The sequence below is a fragment of the Astyanax mexicanus genome, chromosome 1 (genome assembly GCF_023375975.1).
Source record: "Astyanax mexicanus isolate ESR-SI-001 chromosome 1, AstMex3_surface, whole genome shotgun sequence".
NCBI classification, from domain to species: domain Eukaryota; kingdom Metazoa; phylum Chordata; class Actinopteri; order Characiformes; family Acestrorhamphidae; genus Astyanax; species Astyanax mexicanus.
The window spans coordinates 30,065,221-30,086,236 of record NC_064408.1 but is presented as its reverse complement, the minus strand read 5'-3'; the positions used below and the strand labels follow the sequence as shown (position 1 = coordinate 30,086,236).

Here is a 21,016-nt window from a genome sequence, read left to right as displayed (position 1 = left end):
TTAGTAAAAAAGTAACTTGTTGCTCTTAACAACACTGTAATGACAACACCAAATATAAGCTTATTAAACACTGTGCCTAGACTTTGATTTTTGTCTGTTATCATTGTGACATGATCTAACATGCTCTTTCCTAATATGTCACACACACAAGTACACAGGTACACACACACACACACACACACACACACACACACACACACACAAACACACAAGTACACACACAGTCACACATCCAGTGGAAAAAATTCCAAAAGAATGAGATGAGAGAAAGAACACAGCACACTACACCCACTCACACGCCTACTGTTTTAAACCTCTTCACTACAAGGGTCTGTGGGAGGATAATGACCAGTAGTTCTCCAGATTTTAAGAGCTACTACCAAACAGTGACAGCATTAAGTTAAGCTCTTTGTTTAACAAAAACAATTAAAGAGTTACTGTAGATGTTGTGATATATATTGCATTAATATGTATCATAGGCCTGTATTATAGAATACTGATATTCTAATAGATTTCTAAAGTAAGAGTCCTAGTGTGCCCACCCAGTACACGTTTCTACTGAAAACAAGGGTGTTAAAAAGTTTCTCCTGCTTTTGTAGGAATAACTGGAATATGGCCGAATGGAATATTTCATTTCTGAAGTTGTGCAGGCATTTAACATTCCAGTGGACAGCGCAATGAATAGCAATGATTATGACCTGCAGTTTTTGGATAGAATGTCCTTGGAAACAGACAAGCATCTTTGGCAGAATTCACATTCAATGCAATGCACTTGCATATCCCACAGGTCAGGGTAGTGTTATCATCCAGCATCCAGCTCCACCCACTGCTACTAAACATGTAAAAGAGTGTTTTAGCCAAGATTCATATTTAATTGAGATACGATAAAGTGCAGCCAATCAGAGCAGAGATCAGTTTGATTCTAAGGAATAAAGAGAAGTTTGAAAACAATCAGGTGAAAATAAAACAGAACTATTTTGGTGTCATTAGTGTTACAAAAGGATCTTGGTGTAGGGTGGTTGAACAAGTAGGATATGGACCATTTTAGAAAAGCTTCAATAATCATCAAAATAATTGACAGATTACTTCAATGCTATTATCACTGTGAAGAACAGGCATACACTGAAAAACCCAACCATGTTGATGAAAGTGAAAGTAACTAAACCTAGCAGTACAGCATTCTGTTGTAGATCTAGTCTTACATAAGTTTTTCCTTTCTCCCTTTCCCTCTCTTTATCTCTCCTTCTTTTCCTTTTACACACACACACACACACACGCAGAGAGAGAGAGAGAGAGAGAGAAGTAAATAAGTCCTCTTCCCAAGCAGGAGCTGCAGGAATGGGCCTGGGCAAGCCCACTTCTAATGTCTAGGACAAGGATTATTTAAAAAAAAATGTGGAAGGCATGTGTAATTTGTATGTGAGCATGGATATGACCTTTTATAACAACACCTGGATCAGAGTAACTCTTCAATTATCAATCTAAAATCCCACTGACCCTTCACATGCAAAAATACTACATTCAACTGTATTGTGAGATCAGGTATATAGGCAGCTCTTTTCTCTGCAGTATCAATGAACATGCTAGAGCTAATGAGCTAGCAGTGCACCCTGAAGTACTGGAGCCGTGCCACTGCTAACCTGGTGCAACATAGGGTGCTTTGTTGTGGTTAATGCAATAACATGCCCTGTACAGTGCCACACAACAGAGGAAGTTACACCGAAAGACACACGTCTTTCTGCACGTGGCCTGCACTTTTCCCCATACAGTGTGCTGGTCTTTATATGCAGCACCAGGAAATCTACAAGCCATGCATCAATAATACACTCAAACAACCTGAACCACAATATGATTAAGATTATCCGCTTCACTTTGTTTTCAGGCAATTTACAAAAAAAAAAAAACTGTAAAAGAAAACTCCCAGTGTCCTATTTCCGTGTGAACAGAGATTTATTGGACACAAGTATTGGACACAAGAGTGGATATACCCCTAATTATCACATCACGAGTACTACTTACTGCTGTTTTTAGCAAAGGATATATAAAATATTGTTATATTATTTTAGGGCCATATCGCCCATCCCCATATATCTAGACATAATAAGGCAAAGAAGTCGGGTGACTTCTGCAGGATATATTTTATTTGTATTCTGTCTGTATTGCTCGTCTTTGACCTGACATTGCATGTTACCATCCTGACCCAAATCCCTCTTTGCTTGTTGCGAAATGCAATAAAAAGTCATTTACAAAAATGAAAGATGTCAGCTTTGATACCCTCTGCTCTCAGTTGGAACAGTCCCCCATGGGACTGGGAGGAGTGTGACTGATTGTTTTGACCACTTTCCAGGCAAGTCACGCACAGCATATCTTTTCTGAATGCACTAAATTTTTCTCTCTTCTTTGTAACTGTCACAGAACCCCCCTCAGTGTGATTAGGGCTACATTTAGGACACTGGTATAGCTGAGATACTCTTGACAAATGTAATTTACACATGGAGTCAACACAATGAAAAGGAAAAAAAGAGGAAGGTGATTCCATTGTGAGGCTTGGCCTGTGACTGATTCACCCGGAAACTGCAGCTACAGCGGGAGCAGGGGGCCTGTGTGGTTTCTATGGAAGGCTACAGACTCTCAGTATGAATCTTAATCAACTTCTGACTCAGCAGCCAGCTAGTGGCTCAATACCGTTAGGATACCTGACCTGACATCACAGAGGGTGGAGGATGCTTTCTCTGTAGTGTTAAATACTGGCTGAACAGGAAACCGTTGAACTGTGAAGATTTTTGGCAGCACCTTTCAGAGATTGTTGGAAGCTTTCACAAAATAACACGTAACTGGGTCAGCTGGGACTGCCCACCAGAGATAACTTGTCTCAGGCTAATTTTAACTCTTAATAGAATCAAGGCTCCAGCTTAAAGACCAATCAAAGACCTGTAAAGCAGGCCAGTACCTATTTCACTATAAAAAGCAGCAGAATCAATATTGACAAGACAAACAGGCAACCTCTCTAAAATGTAAACATGCAGAAGAAGAAAACGGTTTTAAATGGAGTTTCCACACAAGCGTTACATGAATCATTAACCCACAAGAATTTGTCCACACACGTCAAAAAACTCTTTAGGTAGAGGAAGAGCAGGCGGTCAGACAGCATTCCGTATGAACATAACTGACAATCCAACAGACAAACACTGATAAAACACTGACACTTCATGAACTCTCTAAGCAGCCGGCTCAGTCACATATTTCAGAAATTCAGCTGTTCCTCCTAGATGATTTTTCTTCTTGTCCACATATCAAAGTCAGGCTTTAACCTAAAATACAGATTATAAAACTTGATAATTCTGTTTCTAAAATGCAATTAGATCAATCTCATTTAAACCTACTTTAAAACAGCCAATCTACACACACACATATTAATGGTCTCTTAGCAATTCAATACTGTATTAATGGCTAAAATATCCATGCAGTTCATAGACTGCTATGCTGTTAAAATGGACCATCGATTGCACAGACATATGATGTAGTAAATACATCATAATACTAGGGCTGGACCCGAATATTCGGGTATTCGGATATTCGTTCGTTGAGTAGGTATTCGGTTTTTAATTTTGGTATTCGGATATTCGTTTTTTTTCTCCTTTACAGAGTTCCACCTCACTCTAACCACTTCTGTTTTCGTGGGTCCCGTCAGAATATCTTGTGCGCGGGACAGAACTGGGGTGGGTTTCCCGAAAACGATCAATCTTAGCGAATAACGAACGAACTAACGAATGACGTGTGTAAAGAACGAGCCAGTTCTGCGAGTGTTTCCCAAAGAGCTTCGCAACGTGAAAATTAACGAACGAGGTTAAAGAACATCCTTGTTGACTCCTCCCCCGAAACAGCGCGCTCAATCGATCCACAAATATCGATTCAACACTGCAATATGCAGTATTTATTCACTATTACACCCTAAAAACGTAGAAATGTGTTGTAATTAACAACATTATACTCCTAAAGATACATATGACTAAATAAATACTCGAAAATCTAATCTATTTTAAAACATTAAACTTATTTTTTACATTTTTAAAACTATTATTGTTAATATATATTATATAAATATATATTATACTAATATTATTAACAGTAATGTTGATAGTAATATTAATTTATTATTATTCTAATTTTTAATATTATAAAAATAATATAATAATACATATGTTCCTGTGTGTCTGTATATATATATATATATATATATATATATATATATATATATATATATATATATATATATATATATATATATATTACATTTTAAACCAACAGAAATATGTTTTGTACTTTATACTGTGAAGCTCCAGCTCAACCTAAATCACCATCTCAGTTGGGTTTATGTCAGGGGATTGTCAAAGCCATGCACCTTTTTGTCTACTAATTCCATTTGCGTCAATTAGTTTTCATGGTTTTAATATTAATCGACAATGTAAAAAAAAAAAAAAACATGGAATGAGACGTGTCCAACTTTTGACTGATATTTGCGAGCTGACACACCCCAGAGTTTGCCCAGATGAACTTGGTGACTTTGCAGCTTTGCTTAGACCGTGAGCATCATCTGCAGGAATTGACTGATTGCATTTCTTGCAGCATTAATGTCAAGACTTCTATCATCGCTAATCTGGATTTAAATAATTTACTCGTGGGTTTGATTGCCCAGTTAGACTACAAGCCACAGTTGGCATTATAATATAATATAATATAATATAATATAATATAATATAATATAATATAATATAACTTATTCACTCATTTACTCACTCGTCAACCGCTTTATCCGTTAAGGGGTGCGGGGGGGGGGGGGGGGTGGGGGAGGGGGTCGATGCTTGGTGGCTGGAGTCTATACCAGCTGGCATCGGGCTGAAGGCAGTATACACCCTGGACAGGATGCCAATCCATCACAGGGCAGACAGACACAGACAGACACACAGACACATTCACTCACACCTAAGGGGCAATTTTTATCCGACATCTAATTAGCCTGAACTAATTTCTTTGGACTGTGGGAGGAAACCGGAGCACCCGCAGACACGGGAAATAATATAATATAATATAATATAATATAATATAATAATTATATAATATAATAATAATTATATAGTAATATAATTGATTATAATTAATAGTAATATAATATAATATAATAATATTAATAATTATATAATAATATAATTGATTATAATTAATAGTAATGTAATATAATTGCTTCAAACACGGAAATTATCATTTTTCTTCCTCAAAATTGGCGGTCCCTGGTGTTTAAGGTGCTGAACTGCAAGTCGAGATCCCCTAAAGAAGCTCGTTAAAAATAACGACTGGGTGAGAGCACTCGTTAATCTGCGATCGAGTTTACGTAGTACTTTAGTTATGCACGGGTTTGGGAAACACTCTTTAATTAACGATCAATCTTAAGTACGAGTTAACGAAGTTCTTAGCGTTACGAAGCTTTCGGGAAACCCACCCCTGAACTGTTATTGGCTGGAGCGGGAGTTTAATCCAGACGATGCGGGAGCAAATTAATAAATAGTTAAGAAAACTGCAATAATTGTAAAAAAAAAACCTAAAGAAAACTCTCAACGCGCAGGATGGACCGACACACACACGCACACACCGATGGTGTTTGGACTGGAGTAAGGAACGGGACCTCACTATTCAGCGCTGCTGTTTTAATAAATATATAAGTAAATTTGAAGCATTAAATGTAGTTTATTTAATTTATATTAGGAACGTGGGGCGGGAGCGGCAGAAATGTGTATGTGGCGGGCGGGCGCGGGATTAAAAGAAGCAATTTTTTGCGGCGCGGTAACGAGACAGAAACGCGGGAGCGTGGAAGAGTGGGTTTAAAAATCAGTCTCGCGCAGACCTCTATTATACATGATAAAAAAAAAAGCAGGCTCTTCGAAACTGATTTATATAATAAAACGTAAGGGGTAATGTGGCAACAGTAGGGGCTAAATCGGTTACAAAAGCCTGGCCTACAAAAATGATGTCGAATTTCCTCTTATCTAATATAATTTAAAATGGTTTAAAAATATAAAATAATTTCTAAGCAAACGAAATATTTAATATTGAGCTTATAGCCCAAGTGCAAAAATACAAAATCAGTAATACGGCTATGCCCCGCACAATGCTTAAACCGAAATAGACCAAGTACAATAACGTCATTAACAATGACTTTCCTCTACTCTAATATAATTTAACATGGTTTAAAAATATAAAATAATTTCTAAACAAACGAAATATTTAATATTGAGCTTATAGCCCAAGTGCAAAAATACAAAATCAGTAATATGCCCTGCACAATCCTTTAACCGAAATAGACCAAGTACAGTTTACAATGACTGTCCTCTAATATAATCAACAATGTGTAAGAATATAAAATACTTCCTGAACAAACGTTTTTTTTGTTTGTTTTTTTAAGCAAATAACCTAAGTGTGAAAACACAAACAGCAATTTACTGGGCTGGCTTGCGCAGCGGAGAAACCGTGCAGCAGCAGCCTCCTAGCCTGCTTACGCAGCGGATAAGCCGCGGTGTAGGGCAGCAGAAATTCCGGGATGAAAACACAAAGAAATCTGGGCTAAAAACACAGAAAAAATATGGGGTGAAAACACAAAAATCCGGGATAAAAACACCAAAAATCCGGGGTGAATATGTCTCCTCGGTCAGAGCAAATTGAACATTTTTCAGTGGATTAAAGGGGCCGTGATTTGCTTTTTTTTTTTTTTTTTTTTTTTTACCTCTTTTTTAAAAAACGAATATTCGAATATTCGCTTCGAATCAGTGCCGAATATCCGGAGCTCAAAAAACGCTATTCGGGCCAGCCCTACATAATACCATACATATTCAAACTAGGAATGGACAATAACTAAAAAAAAGCTAACTAACGTGCTAAACTGCCCTTGCATCCACAGTCACATAAGGACCGGTGTGGGAAAAAGAAACAAATGTAGCTGTTGCCAAATGCTAACAAAACACTTGAAATCAAATAGAAATGCTATGAGAATTAGAGTTGGAGGTGAAAACTGAACATTTGCTAAGCAGAACCTATTTTAGTACTATAAGTAGCGACAGCCAATGTTCAATGAAATGACCAGGACTATTTTAGAGGCAAAAGTTTCTTAATTTTATCCAGATTTCTTATATTATCTCAGGGCTCCACCAGCTGACCGCAAGCTGCATGACTGGGATTGGAATCAGCGATCTCAGCGATCATAGTGGCAGTGCTTTAGAATGCTGGACCACTCAAAATATTTTAGCACTAACTTTCACTGAAAATTAAGAAGGTTTTTACCTACTTCTGTAAAGCTGCATTTTTGGAGATTTTTGTGTGAAAGTGATGAAAGAGTAACAGTGGATTGTTTTTTTTCCACTCTTGAACAGTGGAATGTTTTTTTTTTTTTTTTATTTCAAACAAATTATTACACGTCGGTATCACTCACATTTTAATGCTGCCGCTGTCTCATATATAAGCTACTAAACACTTTAGTGTTGGAGTGGTTGATATGGGAAAAATTAAATATCACAATAATTAAAAACATTTTACTAATACAAGATATTTATCGTGATATTTTGACAAGCAGCAGATTTAAAAAAAAACTTAAATACTACATCTAATACTTAGAACAGTGATGAACATTTACTCACTCACACCCAGTTAAACAGGACTATTTACAATCTCACACTACTCACTGAAATATACAGTTGGTCAATATTTGTTAAGCACTGACAACATTTATAATATGCTTAGAAAATTATATAGTTTATCACAATACCAAAACTGCTCTTTTATGAACTGCTTTACAGTGATATTTTATAAGACAAATCTTACAATTGTGCTGAAGAGCATGTACAGAATGATGAGACTTGCATTAATTAAAAGCAAGTCAGTGACAGATCCTACAGTTCAGGGACATTGAGCAAAATGTTACAGCATGGTCCTGTTTGTTATGGACATGTCCTGTCCTTGGGAACTTCACTCTTGATCCTTGTCCACCATATGTCGACAGTGCAGACATCTTGCTGCTCCCAGAAATTAAAAACATGCCCAGATTCACAGACAGCCCAGATGTTCCACTCCTTTCCTCTCCAGATTCGCACCCAATCAAGTCCAATCCATGATTATCCCATATTATAAGAAAGAAGCACATCAGGCAAGCTCCTATTCATCCAGAGGTTCTCACACGCCAAGGCAATAGATCCAATTGCTCGCTGTGTGGACAGTCCAAAAATATTTTTATGGCATCTATGAAAAAGATTCACATGCTCTGATGACTGCACACTTCATATTCAGGAAACATCTGTGTTCATTTGGCCTTTTTCACAATGCACAACTTTCCAGACTGTGGTAAACACAATACGTACAGCAGGGATCCGTTCCTTGCTCATCACAGAGTGAGATAGTCCTAGATGATAATGCAAGGCCAAGCTCCAACCAAAAGTCAATATATATATAGAGAGCTTGGGCAGGAATATAGGCCATGAATCCATAAAGAGTGTGTCACATTTGTTCCACTAACTGTCAGACAGTCTCTCTGTCTCTTCCTCCTTCCTCTTTCTGAGCTGTCTTTGCGCAAGAGTGAACAATAGTGTTAAATCTGGGGTTGCAACTCAGGTCAATCACTGTGTCCATGTCCACTGGAATGGATGTGCTGATTACTAGAGTTTGACATTAGTGTGCTCCAACCTTCCCCACAACACTGACTGACCTCATTCTAAACTCATTCAATAAGCACTGAGATACTGCAGAAAAAATTAGCTAGTTTCCTTGATATTTTTTAGATAGGACATTTTACATTAGTAAAAAACAACATATGCCCTTTATGAATTGCAAAAAACACATTTCCATGCACAATGAATAGCTTTACTTAAGAGTTATGGTGCATTGCTTAACGCATTGATATCACATTGGGAAGTACCTATTTTAAGACGGTTTTATGAAGTTTATGGAGCACCTTAAGGCAGAAACAGGCCCTAGTTATACTTCGGTCCTATTTTTAATCAAATTATCTACAACAAAAGCGTGTACTGATCCTTCAACACTGGAATACTAGAACTCTGTTAAGCTGGATATGGGTGGTTCAGTTTGCCAGAGGCATTATCAGGCTCCATTGTGCTCTGTGATCCTACATTTAGGGCTCACAGTTACAGCACTAATCTGATAAGTTTTAAAAAGCACAATAGCTGTCCCACAAATTAACTTGTGTTACAAACAAGCCACCATCCATTAGCTAATTAAGCAACCAACAGAATAAAGAGACTTGGAATAATTAAAAGCAAGTCAGCAACAGATCCTACACTCAGCAGTTCAGTAAAATTGAGCAGACTGTTACAGCATGGTCCTGCCAGTTATGGACATGTCCTGTCCTTGGGAACTTCGTTTTTGATCCTTGTCCACCATATGTCGACAGTGCAGACATCTTGCTGCTCCCAGAAATTAAAGACATGCCCAGATTCACAGAGAGCCCAGATGTTCCACTCCTTTCCTCTCCTGATTCACACCCAATCAAGTCCAATCCATGATTATCCCATATTATAGGAAAGAACAAGCACACCAGGCAAGCTCTCATTCGCTCAGCAGTTCTCACACGCCAAGGCAATAGATCCAGTTGCTTGCTCTGTGGACAGGCCAAAAGTATTTTGGGCATCTATGCAAAATATGTTTGTGTTACAAACTAGCCAACCTCCATTAGCTAACTAAACAGTGGTTGTACTAGTGGTGCTTCTTTTTTGCCCCTTTTTATCTTTAACATCAAGCTCTGATATTTTGAATGCAAAATGATTGACCACAAAATAGAAATCACTTCATCTGATGGTCTTTTTGTTTCTCTACAATGGGTCAATTCACATCAACATCACACCGAACATTAAGCAAATTAGGGCTTCACAATTCAAGGAAAAAACAAACATTGCAATATTTTGGTGATCAGTGATATATAATGTGATATTTATGAACAAAGGTTTTCACCTGGTTTCTCCAAAAGTTAAGAACTGGAGTAAAATGAATGCCTCTGATAGATATATAATGGAAAATTAAAACATTTTCAGTCATGTGCATGCACATTGCAATGGCGATGAAGAACCAATATTTTGTGCAGCCCAAATCTGGACTGTAAAAATGGCAGAACTGGCAACAACTACCCAGTTCTTAGGGGAAGTAAAGCCTGCAGTGTTGCAGACAGACAAAAAAAAACATCCAGACATTTTCTAGTTTTGACATTTCTTTGACAATCTATTCAGTGAAGAATAATATGTAATTATATATAATTCATCATAATAAATCAAGTGATCTATATGTGTTTTATTCACATTTAAAATGTTTGAAACAGCACAAACTATGTTCAGAGAACTTCCAATCCACATGACTGAGTAAGTTGGGAAATAGTTCACTGTGACCTCTACCTAGGCTTCCTGCTTCCTGTACTGAGCACAGTTCTGTTTCTGTCCCTTTAAATTGGAGGAGTCACTGTAGGACTGAAGAAAGCTTACTTCACATCTAGATAAGAGGCTTCGTTCTTTTTCATTGCCGTACATATATGTTTCTTGGAAACTGCATATATAGATTACTCACACACTTTCCCAATACTATCCAGAATATACTGCTCTTCTTTCAAAATCTCCACTCAGGAAGATCCTTATAGTTGTGAGGGCGAAATGACAAGAACAGCAAAATAATCATCATATTTTCCACTGGGCACACTGCTAGAACGGGCAGAGGGAAGGAAAGTTCTTCATCGCCCCACCAAAACATCACCCACTTTCAAGAAAAATAAGTCAGCCATGTCTTTTTATTACTGTTGAAGGCGTAGCCAAGACCAGCTGAATAACAAACACACTAAAGGCTTTTTTGCAAACAGCAAAAAACATACAGTAATGATATCAGCTAAATCTTTAAACATTCAAAACTATGTGCCATATCTGTTCAGCAGAAAAAAGGTATCATTCTTTTGTACTGAAAAACCTAGAGATGATCAGAAAAACCTCCAGAGGCCTAAGCCTACAAAAACATCTCAGTTTACAGTTCTTCATCCAGACCTCTCAGTGTCCGCTTGTAGAATACTAACTTTTAAAGCTGACAGTTTTGTTTCTGTGAGGTCTGTAGTCATAGCCACACATTCAGAACAGTGCTCCACTGTAGAAACCAGAAAGGCATTTTTGCTACTATTTTTTTATGCTGTAAGGCTAAAATGTTGACTTTTCAGTGCATTTTTAGAAACATGGGCCACTCTAAAAGAGCAAAGTAGACATGCTTTCAAAACAGGATGACCAAGTTTTGGTCAGTCAGCAATACTGTTAAAAAGGGTCTATTTTACTATTTTACATTTTATTCTAAGATTTACCCAATCCAACTGATTGAAAACTACACGACTAGATTCTTTTCTCTGGGAACTTGTTTGCCAGTAAACAGAAACCATGCAGCTCTTATTAAAGAGCTAATTACTGAATTAACAAATGCTCCACAAAGACATTATTTTAGTAATGTAATAAACAACGCAAGACCGAAGACTTTATATTAAACATGCCCATGCTCTCATTCAGTAACTTTGTACCATCAAACTAAAACCTCACATTCAAATTCTGGGGTGGATAAATCTCCACTGAAGGCTAAACTTCCCTTTCTTACTAATATGTAAATAAATACCCCACCAGAGGTAAAAACATGCAAGTGGAACTACCACAGAAGTAAAGATGCACTCCTCTAAGCAACAATCAATAGATCTGAATGTGAAAGTAAGCAATGCCCACAAGGCCGGGGACTGCTCCAAGAAAAAGCCAAGTGTTTTTGGCTTGTTGATCATAAACACAAAGAACTAAAAGAACTGCTTAAATGCTGGTTAGTAAGGAAGTAAGGCCAATCAAAACCCCTTCTTGAATGCCAAGAACCTGTAGGAAGGTTTATCTGAGTCAAAACTGGTAGCGCAGCTTTTCACTGTTCAAAATTGCTTCTAGATGATGTTTGAACAATTAGCCAACCATGTGTTATAGGGATGAATCTACCATACTTTGGGGTTGTGTTGCCTCCTTTGGAATTCACAATATTTAATAAAACACAACACTAAAAAAAATCACATCCAAAATGCAAATGACTGCACTTGTAAAGAGAATGGCTTTTTATTTAAAACATACCTCATCTGGAAATCTGGACTAAAATAGTAAATAGCCACGTGACCTTGCCAGAGAAGAATTATTACAAGCAGATACTTGACTGTGAGGCTTAAAATCTGAAAATAATAAAACAACTATGGTAAATCTGTCTTCAGTTTTTTTTTTTTTAAAGAAAGGTATTTTATATGGTCACATTTATATTTCATCTTGAAAACACCTCTTACTTATCAAGATTAAACTGCCAAACTAAATCAAAGCGGTAAAAGTGATGTCATGCCATGTGACAGTCTTTAAAAGAGATATGGAGATATGAAAATACCATGGATTCTGTAATTATTTTTAAGAAACTACTGTATGCTTATAACAGGTATGCCATGATTTTTTTACTTCTTCCATGTCCCATAGAAACTGAAGAATGCTGAACTGACCAGCGGTATACCTATGTGATGCCTTATGCTCTGAATTGCTTGTCTCGTCGCATGGACAATTCTAGCCAGACACTGCCAGTCACAATCATTACCACACTCTGGCCTCCCTCAAACTCGCTCAGAAATTCACATCAGTTTACCAGAACCATGCGCACCCTAATTACAATCATCAATAATAAATTTTGAATTTCATTTGGAAATTAAGGTCCCAGAGTCTTGAGGAAGAGTTCAAAAGAACACAATCCAAGCTTCTTGAGGTCTATTGTGAAGTTTCCACAATCAGTGATGGTTTGGGGGGACATGTCATCTGCTGGTGTTGGCCTCTGCGTTATATCGAGTCCAATGTCAGAACAGTGCCAACCAAGACATTTTAGAGCAATTTATGCTTCTCTGTTGACAAAGCCTTATGGGGAAGTAGATTTCATTTTCCAGCAGGATATGGCAAATTGCCCACATTGCCAAATGTACCTATTGGTCTTATATATTAGTCATTTTTTTTGAGATACTGACTTTTGGTTTACCCAGCTGTAAACCATAATCAACATTTAAAAAATAAACACTTGATATAGAACACTGTGTGTAATAAATCTATAAGCAAATTGAATAATTGCATAATTGTTGGTGGACAAAAATCTAGTAAGATAAATCAATCACTTAGCAAGGTTACCTACTCCAGCTGCACCTGAGCATGCAGCACAATCTCTGAGTGACACTGCGCTGATCTGAAGGCAGTTGTTTTGTTTTTTCCTACCTGCTGAAGAGGAGTCGTCGTGGTCGGAGCTGAGGTATCCGTCGCTCCGGCGGTCAGGAGTGCTGCGGCCGGAGCCTAAGGAGCAGCGGGACGGTATGGAGGGCGAGTGCCTGCCCTCGTCTCCAGAATCCAGGTCCCTGCTCCAGCGGAGCTGCACCTTCGCCCTGGGGTTGAGGAGGTTCCTCTGCACGAAGTTTTCGTTGAGCTCCACGTCCTCGTAGTCGTGGTCGCTGTCTTGCTCTGTCTCGTTCTTCTCGGTTTTTTCGGGTTTCTCAGTTTTCTGCTGGGGCTGCTGAGGTGTCGGTTGAAGTTGCTGCTGCTGTTGCTGGGGCTGTGGCTGTGGCTGCTTCAGGTCGCGGGCGGGCGGCTGCTCCTGGACCGGGGCGCTGGGGCTCTCCTTGTTGAAGCTGGGCTTCTTCCGAGGAGGCACCAGAATGGGTTTTCCCGTCTTGCTGCCTCTGGCCACGTCTGAACGCACGGGAGTGGAGCTGCTCTGCTCTTCACCGCCTCTACTCCCGGTAAAGCTGCTCCCCAGGCCCGGGAGTTTTATCCGCATGGGAACTTTTGTGCTTTCCAACCGCTCGACTTTAGCGGCGGCGGGCTTACTGCCCGACTCCTCCCCGGGCTCAGGCGCAGGAGGAGCGGGAGCAGGAGCAACAGGAGCCGCCGGGGAAGCAGCAGCAGCAGCATCCACCACCACCTCCTTGTCCACCTCCTCGTCGTCTTTCTCCTGCTCCTCGTCGTGGCCGTTGTTTCCCCCCTCTTCTTTACACCCCCACCTCTCCACGTCGTAACTTTTCTTCTTCTGAGCGATAGTGGTCTGCAGGTAAATCACCTTGAACTTCTCCTCAGACAGGGCCTGCTGGAGCGTCTTCAGGTTCGCCTTGCACCTCTCCAGCTCCTTCTCGATGTCCTCCACCGAGCTGAGCTTCATGTTGGGCACCTCTCCGTCGGGGAACTCGTTCCTCCAGTGTTTCTCGAACTCCTCCTGCTCCCACATTTCGCCCTCACGACTCCAACGGCCCCGCGGAGCCTCGACCGATTTAAAAATGACAGAAAAGCCCCGACTTAACGTCAAACTTACTTACCCCCAACAACTCCGACCCAAAGAACTCCGCCCCTCCCCTAAAAACACGAGATAACTAGCCCCGTTTCTCCGCCTCGCCGCTCATTATCCCTGTTAGCTCGGTTTTCTCACGGCGCTGTTTTTATTAGCTCGCGAGTTCAGGCTCCGTTTCCTACGCTACTCGTCCACGCGCGAGAGATCCGTTTACAACAAGAGAGAAAAAAAAACTTTCAGCTTCAACTCAGCACAGCGCACAGCACCGTCACGCGCCCTCCTCCAATCACAGGCCTCCGTCAGTTCAGAACTATTTCAGTGGGCGGAGCCAACTAACCTGCAGGAACTGTGTTCATCTGTAAAGCTCCACCTGTTGACATCCACCCCAAACACACCGACTCAACTATACCTTTACAGGTAAGAGAGAGAGAGAGAGAGACCACCTACTTTCACTTACTTCTGTGATTTTAACACAAAAGGGTCCATGGTGACATATGTGTATCACAGTCTGTGGAAAGTTCCTTAGAGGACTTTAACTGTCCTTACACAGTTCTTTTTTTATGAATTTTGCCATGTTCTCCTCCACCAGTCTTACACACTGCTTTTGGATAACTTTATGTCACTCCTGGTGCAAAAATCCAAGCAGTTCAGCATGGTTTCATGGCTGTAATCATCAATCTTCCTATTTATTATTTTCCAGAGATTTTCAATTTGGCAAAATCAAGAAAAAACATTATTATTAAGTGGTCTAAAACCTGTGTAAATTTCCCTACAGCAATTTACCTTAACTCATGAAGTTCTTAAGTCACATGTCCCTTTCAGATCTGAAATACAGCTCTGGAACAATTAAAAACCCCAGATAATTAATCAGCTCTGATTTCTCTATTTATAGGTATATATTTCAGTAAAATGAACATTGTTGTTTTATTCTATAAACTACGGTCAACATTTCTCCCAAATTCCAAATACAAATATTGTCATTTAGAGCTATTATTTGTAGAAAACGTGAAACGGCTGAAATAACAAATAACAAAAAAAACAAAGATTTCAGACCTCAAGTAATGCAAAGAAAACAAATTCATATTCATAACGTTTTAAGAGTTCTGATATCAATATTTGATGGAATAACTCTGGTTACAGGTTTCATGCATCTTGGCATGTTCTCCTCCACCAGTCTTACACACCGCTTTTGCAATTTTATGCCACTCCTGGTGGAAAAAAAATCAAGCAGTTGAGCTTGGTTTGATGGCTTGTGATCATCCATTTTCCTCTTGATTTTTTATTCCAGAGTGTTTTAAATTTGGTAAAATCTCTTATTTTTTTCCAGCGCTGTATATACTGTGCATCACTACATCGCTACACTACAGGACACTGTGCTAACTAAATCTATCAGATATAATCCATAGATTTGTCTCTTTACAAATTTACTTCTTGGCAAATTCGAGCCTGGCCTTCCTATTCACATTGCTAATAGTGGTTTTCATCTTCTGGTGTACTTTTGTTCATGAAGTCTTCTGTGAACAGTAGGTTGTGATACCTTCACTATTGCCCTCTGAAGGTTTTTGCTGATGTCACTAAAAGTTGTTTTAGGGTTTTTTTTTTACAGCACTCAAAATATGTCTGTCATCATATGCTGTGGTTTTCCTAGGTCAACCTGTTTGCCATATGTTACTTAGTACACCAGTGATGACTTTCATCTTCAGGATATTCCAAACGGGTGCACTGGCTGTGGCCAATATTTGTGCAATGGTTCTGATTGATTTTACATCATCTCCCAATTTTGATTTTACATCAAAACCCAAATATGAAACTGAGTGTAGACATTCAAGGCAGGGGTATTTATTTTTTAAATAATCAATGTATTGGGACACACCTGGGCAACAAACCACACCTGGCAGTCACATGTTCCAATACTTTTGCTTACTAGAAAAATGTGTGGGTTTCAGACAAAAAGGTGCTATCTTCTGTGTGAACTGTGTATCAGATCTCGAGATAAAAAGCTGCAATGTTGAACTTTTGTCTCATATTAATTTTTTAATGTCAAACCCAAATGTTTACAATGTCTGTTTTCTACAGCAGAAATAATGTGGTTCCCATTTATGGTCCCAATACTTTTTGATTGGACTGTAATTTATACAATAAAAATAACAGAATTATTTAAAATACCCATTTTAAACAGTAGTGTATTGTAGTGGTTTATGTGTCATGTGGCAGTGAGATAGGTGCCTGGATTCACTTTGTTTGCTTAGTGTCCAACAAAATATATTAAGATAATATTAGAAATTCATAGATTGTGCTCCAGTTCTTTCTTTCACTGCTTTGCTGATGCACACTTCTCTTACTTTCAAGCTTTGGGATTTCATAGTAGACCAAACTGTTTTTAAAACAACAACAGGGACTATTTTAAGACCTATTCCTCTGAGCCTAAACACTACAATTCTTATCTTATTTTTATACTCAGTGCTTGTTTACTCTTACTTAACTTGAAACCATTGTTAGCTAAATTCCTTTCCCTTTTCCTTGAGACATTACTTCATCAGTAACACTATTTATTTTACATGACTTTGGGTTTTAGAAGTCACTCCACCCTGTTTGCGTGCAATGTTCCCATCAGGTTTATTTAAAAAAAATACTTTGTGTGTCCTCCCACTGCCCACGTTATGAGTGTATGGGTTTTACACAGCAGTGTAAGTGTAAGGTTAAGAGTGGGGAGAGGAAAGTATCCAGCAATAAAAGCAGTCCTGTGGTTAGAAAGTGACCACTGATGAAGGAGTAGAGGATGACTCACAAAAATTACACTGGAAATTCTAAATTCTAAGTGCATCAGCAAGGTGTAGTTACAAGGTCCCCTACCTTCTAGTAAACTATGTTGCACCCTATGATTCCAGGTAGGCTCTGGATCCACTGTGAGCCTGACCAAGCAGAAGAAGACAGGAGGATAGATAGATGGATGGATAGTTTAAGGTTGGAATACCCCTTTTAAAAGCATGCTTGTGCATGAGATAACTTCCTGCAATGTAAATGTTTTACAGCATTTAAACAGTATATCCAAGGCAAGAGCCATTTAGAATCCATTACTTTTTAATAGAGTTTAAGTCTTAGGTCATTCAAACTCATCATCCTGTTCTCTACTGAGAGGATGTGTGCCCTAATAACTTGTTCAGATTCCACTTCTCACCCTCTCTGTCAATAGCATTACCCGTGCAGCTGGAGGACAAATATGATATGGGCTTTGTGGTGTTAGTGGAGAAGAGGAATGGCCAGGCTCCAGTGGCTATGAGGAAACTGAAGATGAGGGAAATGTATACTGATAGCCCCCAGACCAGCCCTGTGCAAGGAAGGAGGGGGAGGTGCAGTCTGCACACTATAGTCTACAATAGCAAAGGAAGTAAGATATAAATAATCGCATTGTTTTTTCCTGTGAAACATTGTCCAGGTGTAGCTAAGTTTACACAGTAACTACTGAAAATATGCCTCATATAGCCTAACACATACAGTTTTATTATAAGAACTATTATTTTACTGAATTATTTTTTTAAATATTTGAAAATCTCTACTACAAATTAATTTCTACTCAAATTTGTTTTAGCACAGTTCATTAAAGTGTACCGTATGTTTCGCACTATAAGGCACAGCGGATTATAAGGCGTAATATCAGTAAACGTCTATTTTTATACATAAGGAGCAGCAGATTATAAGGTGCATTATGTGACACTAGTAAGAAACAGGGATGTTACCATGTTTCCCTTCTAATTCTGCAGGTCTCCTAACTAAGTTAAGTAAAGCTAAGCTAAGTAAACTAAACTGTAATTCCTGACTCCCGAATTTTTCCAGCACTAAGGTTGGAGAGCGGTTAGCTGGTAATGCTAATACTGCTCCAGCAGTGCTAGTCGGGTTATCAGCAGGCTACAGGCTGATAATACACACCTCTGAACGGCAAAAGAGCTAGCACTTAGCGGCTAATGATAATGCTACTCCAGCCTTGGTGCTGGAGAACTAAACTGAAACCCATGTATAACGCTGCACTTCAGTGGAGTGGCTTTGCTGCTACTTACAACCTGACTGGTAAAATTTATACATAATGTGCACCGAATTAAAAGGCGCACTGATGATTTGTGGGAAAATTAAAGGATTTTAAGTGCGTCTTGTAGTGTAAAAAATATGTTATTTAATCTTACCCATTTGTAGCAGTCAGGTAGAGTTGCTATTGTTAAATTAAAATAAAACTAACATGGTTAAATATTAACACTTGCAGTTATAAGTCAACACTAATAGTACACACTTCTATTTTTATGAAATTTATAAAAAATGTATGGATTTGTTGTACATTTTCACATATTTGTGATTACTCTTTACAAGCCCAAGCAAATGTGTTCGAATATTTTTGCATAGGTTTAATGCCTGTATCTAAGCTGCCACTGTTGACTGCACTAGCACTGTAGTATCTCTGCCTCCAGCTTTCTAATGTTAGTATATGCAAAGCTGACCATTTCAATGTGCTGCACAAGTATAATGACAGTAAAGGTACCCATCCATGCATCCATACATCCATCCATACGCCTGCCCATTCACCCATCTTCCTATCCACCTCTTCCCTCTCAGAGACTCATGGTGTCAGAGCCTACCTATATGGGCACAAGGCAGGGGTATCCCCTGCTTTTTTAATCACATGGCCTTGTCTTGTTATTTTCCTGTCTCCACCCTAGCCCCACCCTAGCCATAAGTGTTGTCACGTTGTGTCTTGTTTGTAACCACACCCCTTTGTTACAGGTCCTAGGTGTTTCTCACCCTCCTTGTTTATTTAAGCCCCTTTGTTTCAGTCTTTTGTGTGCCTCAAATGCTGCGTGCCTCAAATGCTGCATATTGGTTTGTGTGCTTTAGTTCTCCTGTCAAGTCTGTTGGGTTTTCTTACTGCTTGTTTTTTTTGTTTCTTATTTTCTTAGTTAACTTTAATCTGTTAAGTCTTTTTAGTTTTATTTTCTCAACATTTTCTCAATTTTCTTAGTCTTGTTTATTTGTTTTTTTTTTTCATTTCGTTACCTGTGTTTGTTTTCTGTTTTGTTTTTGTTTATCTTATTTAATAATTTTGATCCTTCTATTACCTCTTTCTCCTCACCTTATATTACGTTACCTGTTAATTCAGTGGACAGATTGGGATTGCTCATATTTGTATTCTTGTAAGAATACTTGTAAGAACTAGACGCTATGATATATGCATCAGGATATATGCATTCTAGAGTTACAATTCAATATACTGCGATATATTGCAATTGTTTAAATCAAATTAGAAAATTTAGAAAAAAATGGACAAGCAATCACATCCACATTCAATGCAGGAGGTCCTACACACATATCTAGCAGATCAGTGCAGTATTCCTTTACTTCCATGGGTCATGGCAAATGTCATAAATCAACATAATACTAGTGCTGCATATGTTACAATTACTGTTAAGTGTTAAGTTTTTGGCAACCACAACTGCCTGGTATATCATACACATATTTGGCCCATTGGCTGTTTGAGGGGCAGGGTTGAAAAAATACAATGGGCCTGCATGACTGAAAACAACTTAAATAGAGTTTATCCCATTGTGAAGGAACCTCTAGGACACCACATCACATTTAACCACCTGGTAGGGCACTTCTACAGTAGAGGGAAATGATCCAGAAATTTCATGTTTTATCATCTTCAGTAGGACCCTTTGGCACACTGTCAAGCATTGGGATAGAAAGCACTTCATAACCTAATGCTTTTCCACTGGAAGGGCAGAAGCAGTGGATAAGCACTCATTTAAACACATTACCAACATTTTATTGCAAGAAGAAGCACAGTAGCAGGCACCCTTTCCCAGCAAGAAAGTTGGCCACTAGGTAATAATAGATATGGAACAATTATTGTTGCTATGTATGATATTTTTTTGGTATAAATTTAATAGAAACATAAAAAAAGATGATCTCCATAATAAAGAAGTAATATTTTACCAGGCAAAGAACCATTAGAGCATCTAAATTGTTCAATAAATTGTTATAGTTCTTTATAAAATTCCTTTGGATTATAACATATATAAAAAGGCTTTGGAACACAGCTTATAAGAGTAAAGAGGAAAAGGAGCTGGTGTGTTTTTTTTTTACACGTCTTCTGACCAATCTTATTGATCTGTATCTCTTGCTCAGAGACACGAACATGAAACCACAGTCCAAAACACATGCAGTATGTGATGCTTAGTTAGTTATAAACTCTGAGAAATAAAATAAGAATAAGGAGTACATTGTGGCTTTATATATAACAATTGCACATTTATATATAACAATTGCACATAAAGTACCCATGCTAGCCTATAACTGTACCCTACTCTCCGCTTCATAAAGAGAAACACAAAGATGCATGCTCATGTCATTTCCCAAAAACAACGGATAGCTGGGTTATACAATTTGAATTATTCCCGGATTTATCTGAATATTTCATGAGCTTTCATAATCATTTGGAATGGCTCTGGGCCTTGTGGTGGCATGTGGCTGTCCTTGTGGTGAAAGCTGAGTTGGCCTGACACCACACAGAAGAACCGAAGGCCTCATTTGTTATGTTTTTTTATTGGCACGAGTGAGAGTGTAGGTTGTCATAACTTCAAAGCAGCAAGAA

General features: G+C 38.6%; 1 protein-coding gene across 1 annotated transcript in view; it reads right to left on the bottom strand.

The window, feature by feature from the left end:
- The window catches only part of abr (ABR activator of RhoGEF and GTPase), a 243,304-nt gene extending 228,712 nt beyond the window's left edge, over nucleotides 1-14,592 (bottom strand). Inside the window, exon 1 of the mRNA XM_022680329.2 lies at nucleotides 13,320-14,592. Coding sequence (XP_022536050.1) covers nucleotides 13,320-14,319 — 1,000 coding nt within the window. The 5' untranslated portion in view covers nucleotides 14,320-14,592. The remainder of the gene's footprint in view (nucleotides 1-13,319) is intronic.
- Between the last annotated feature and the right edge of the window lie 6,424 nt (nucleotides 14,593-21,016).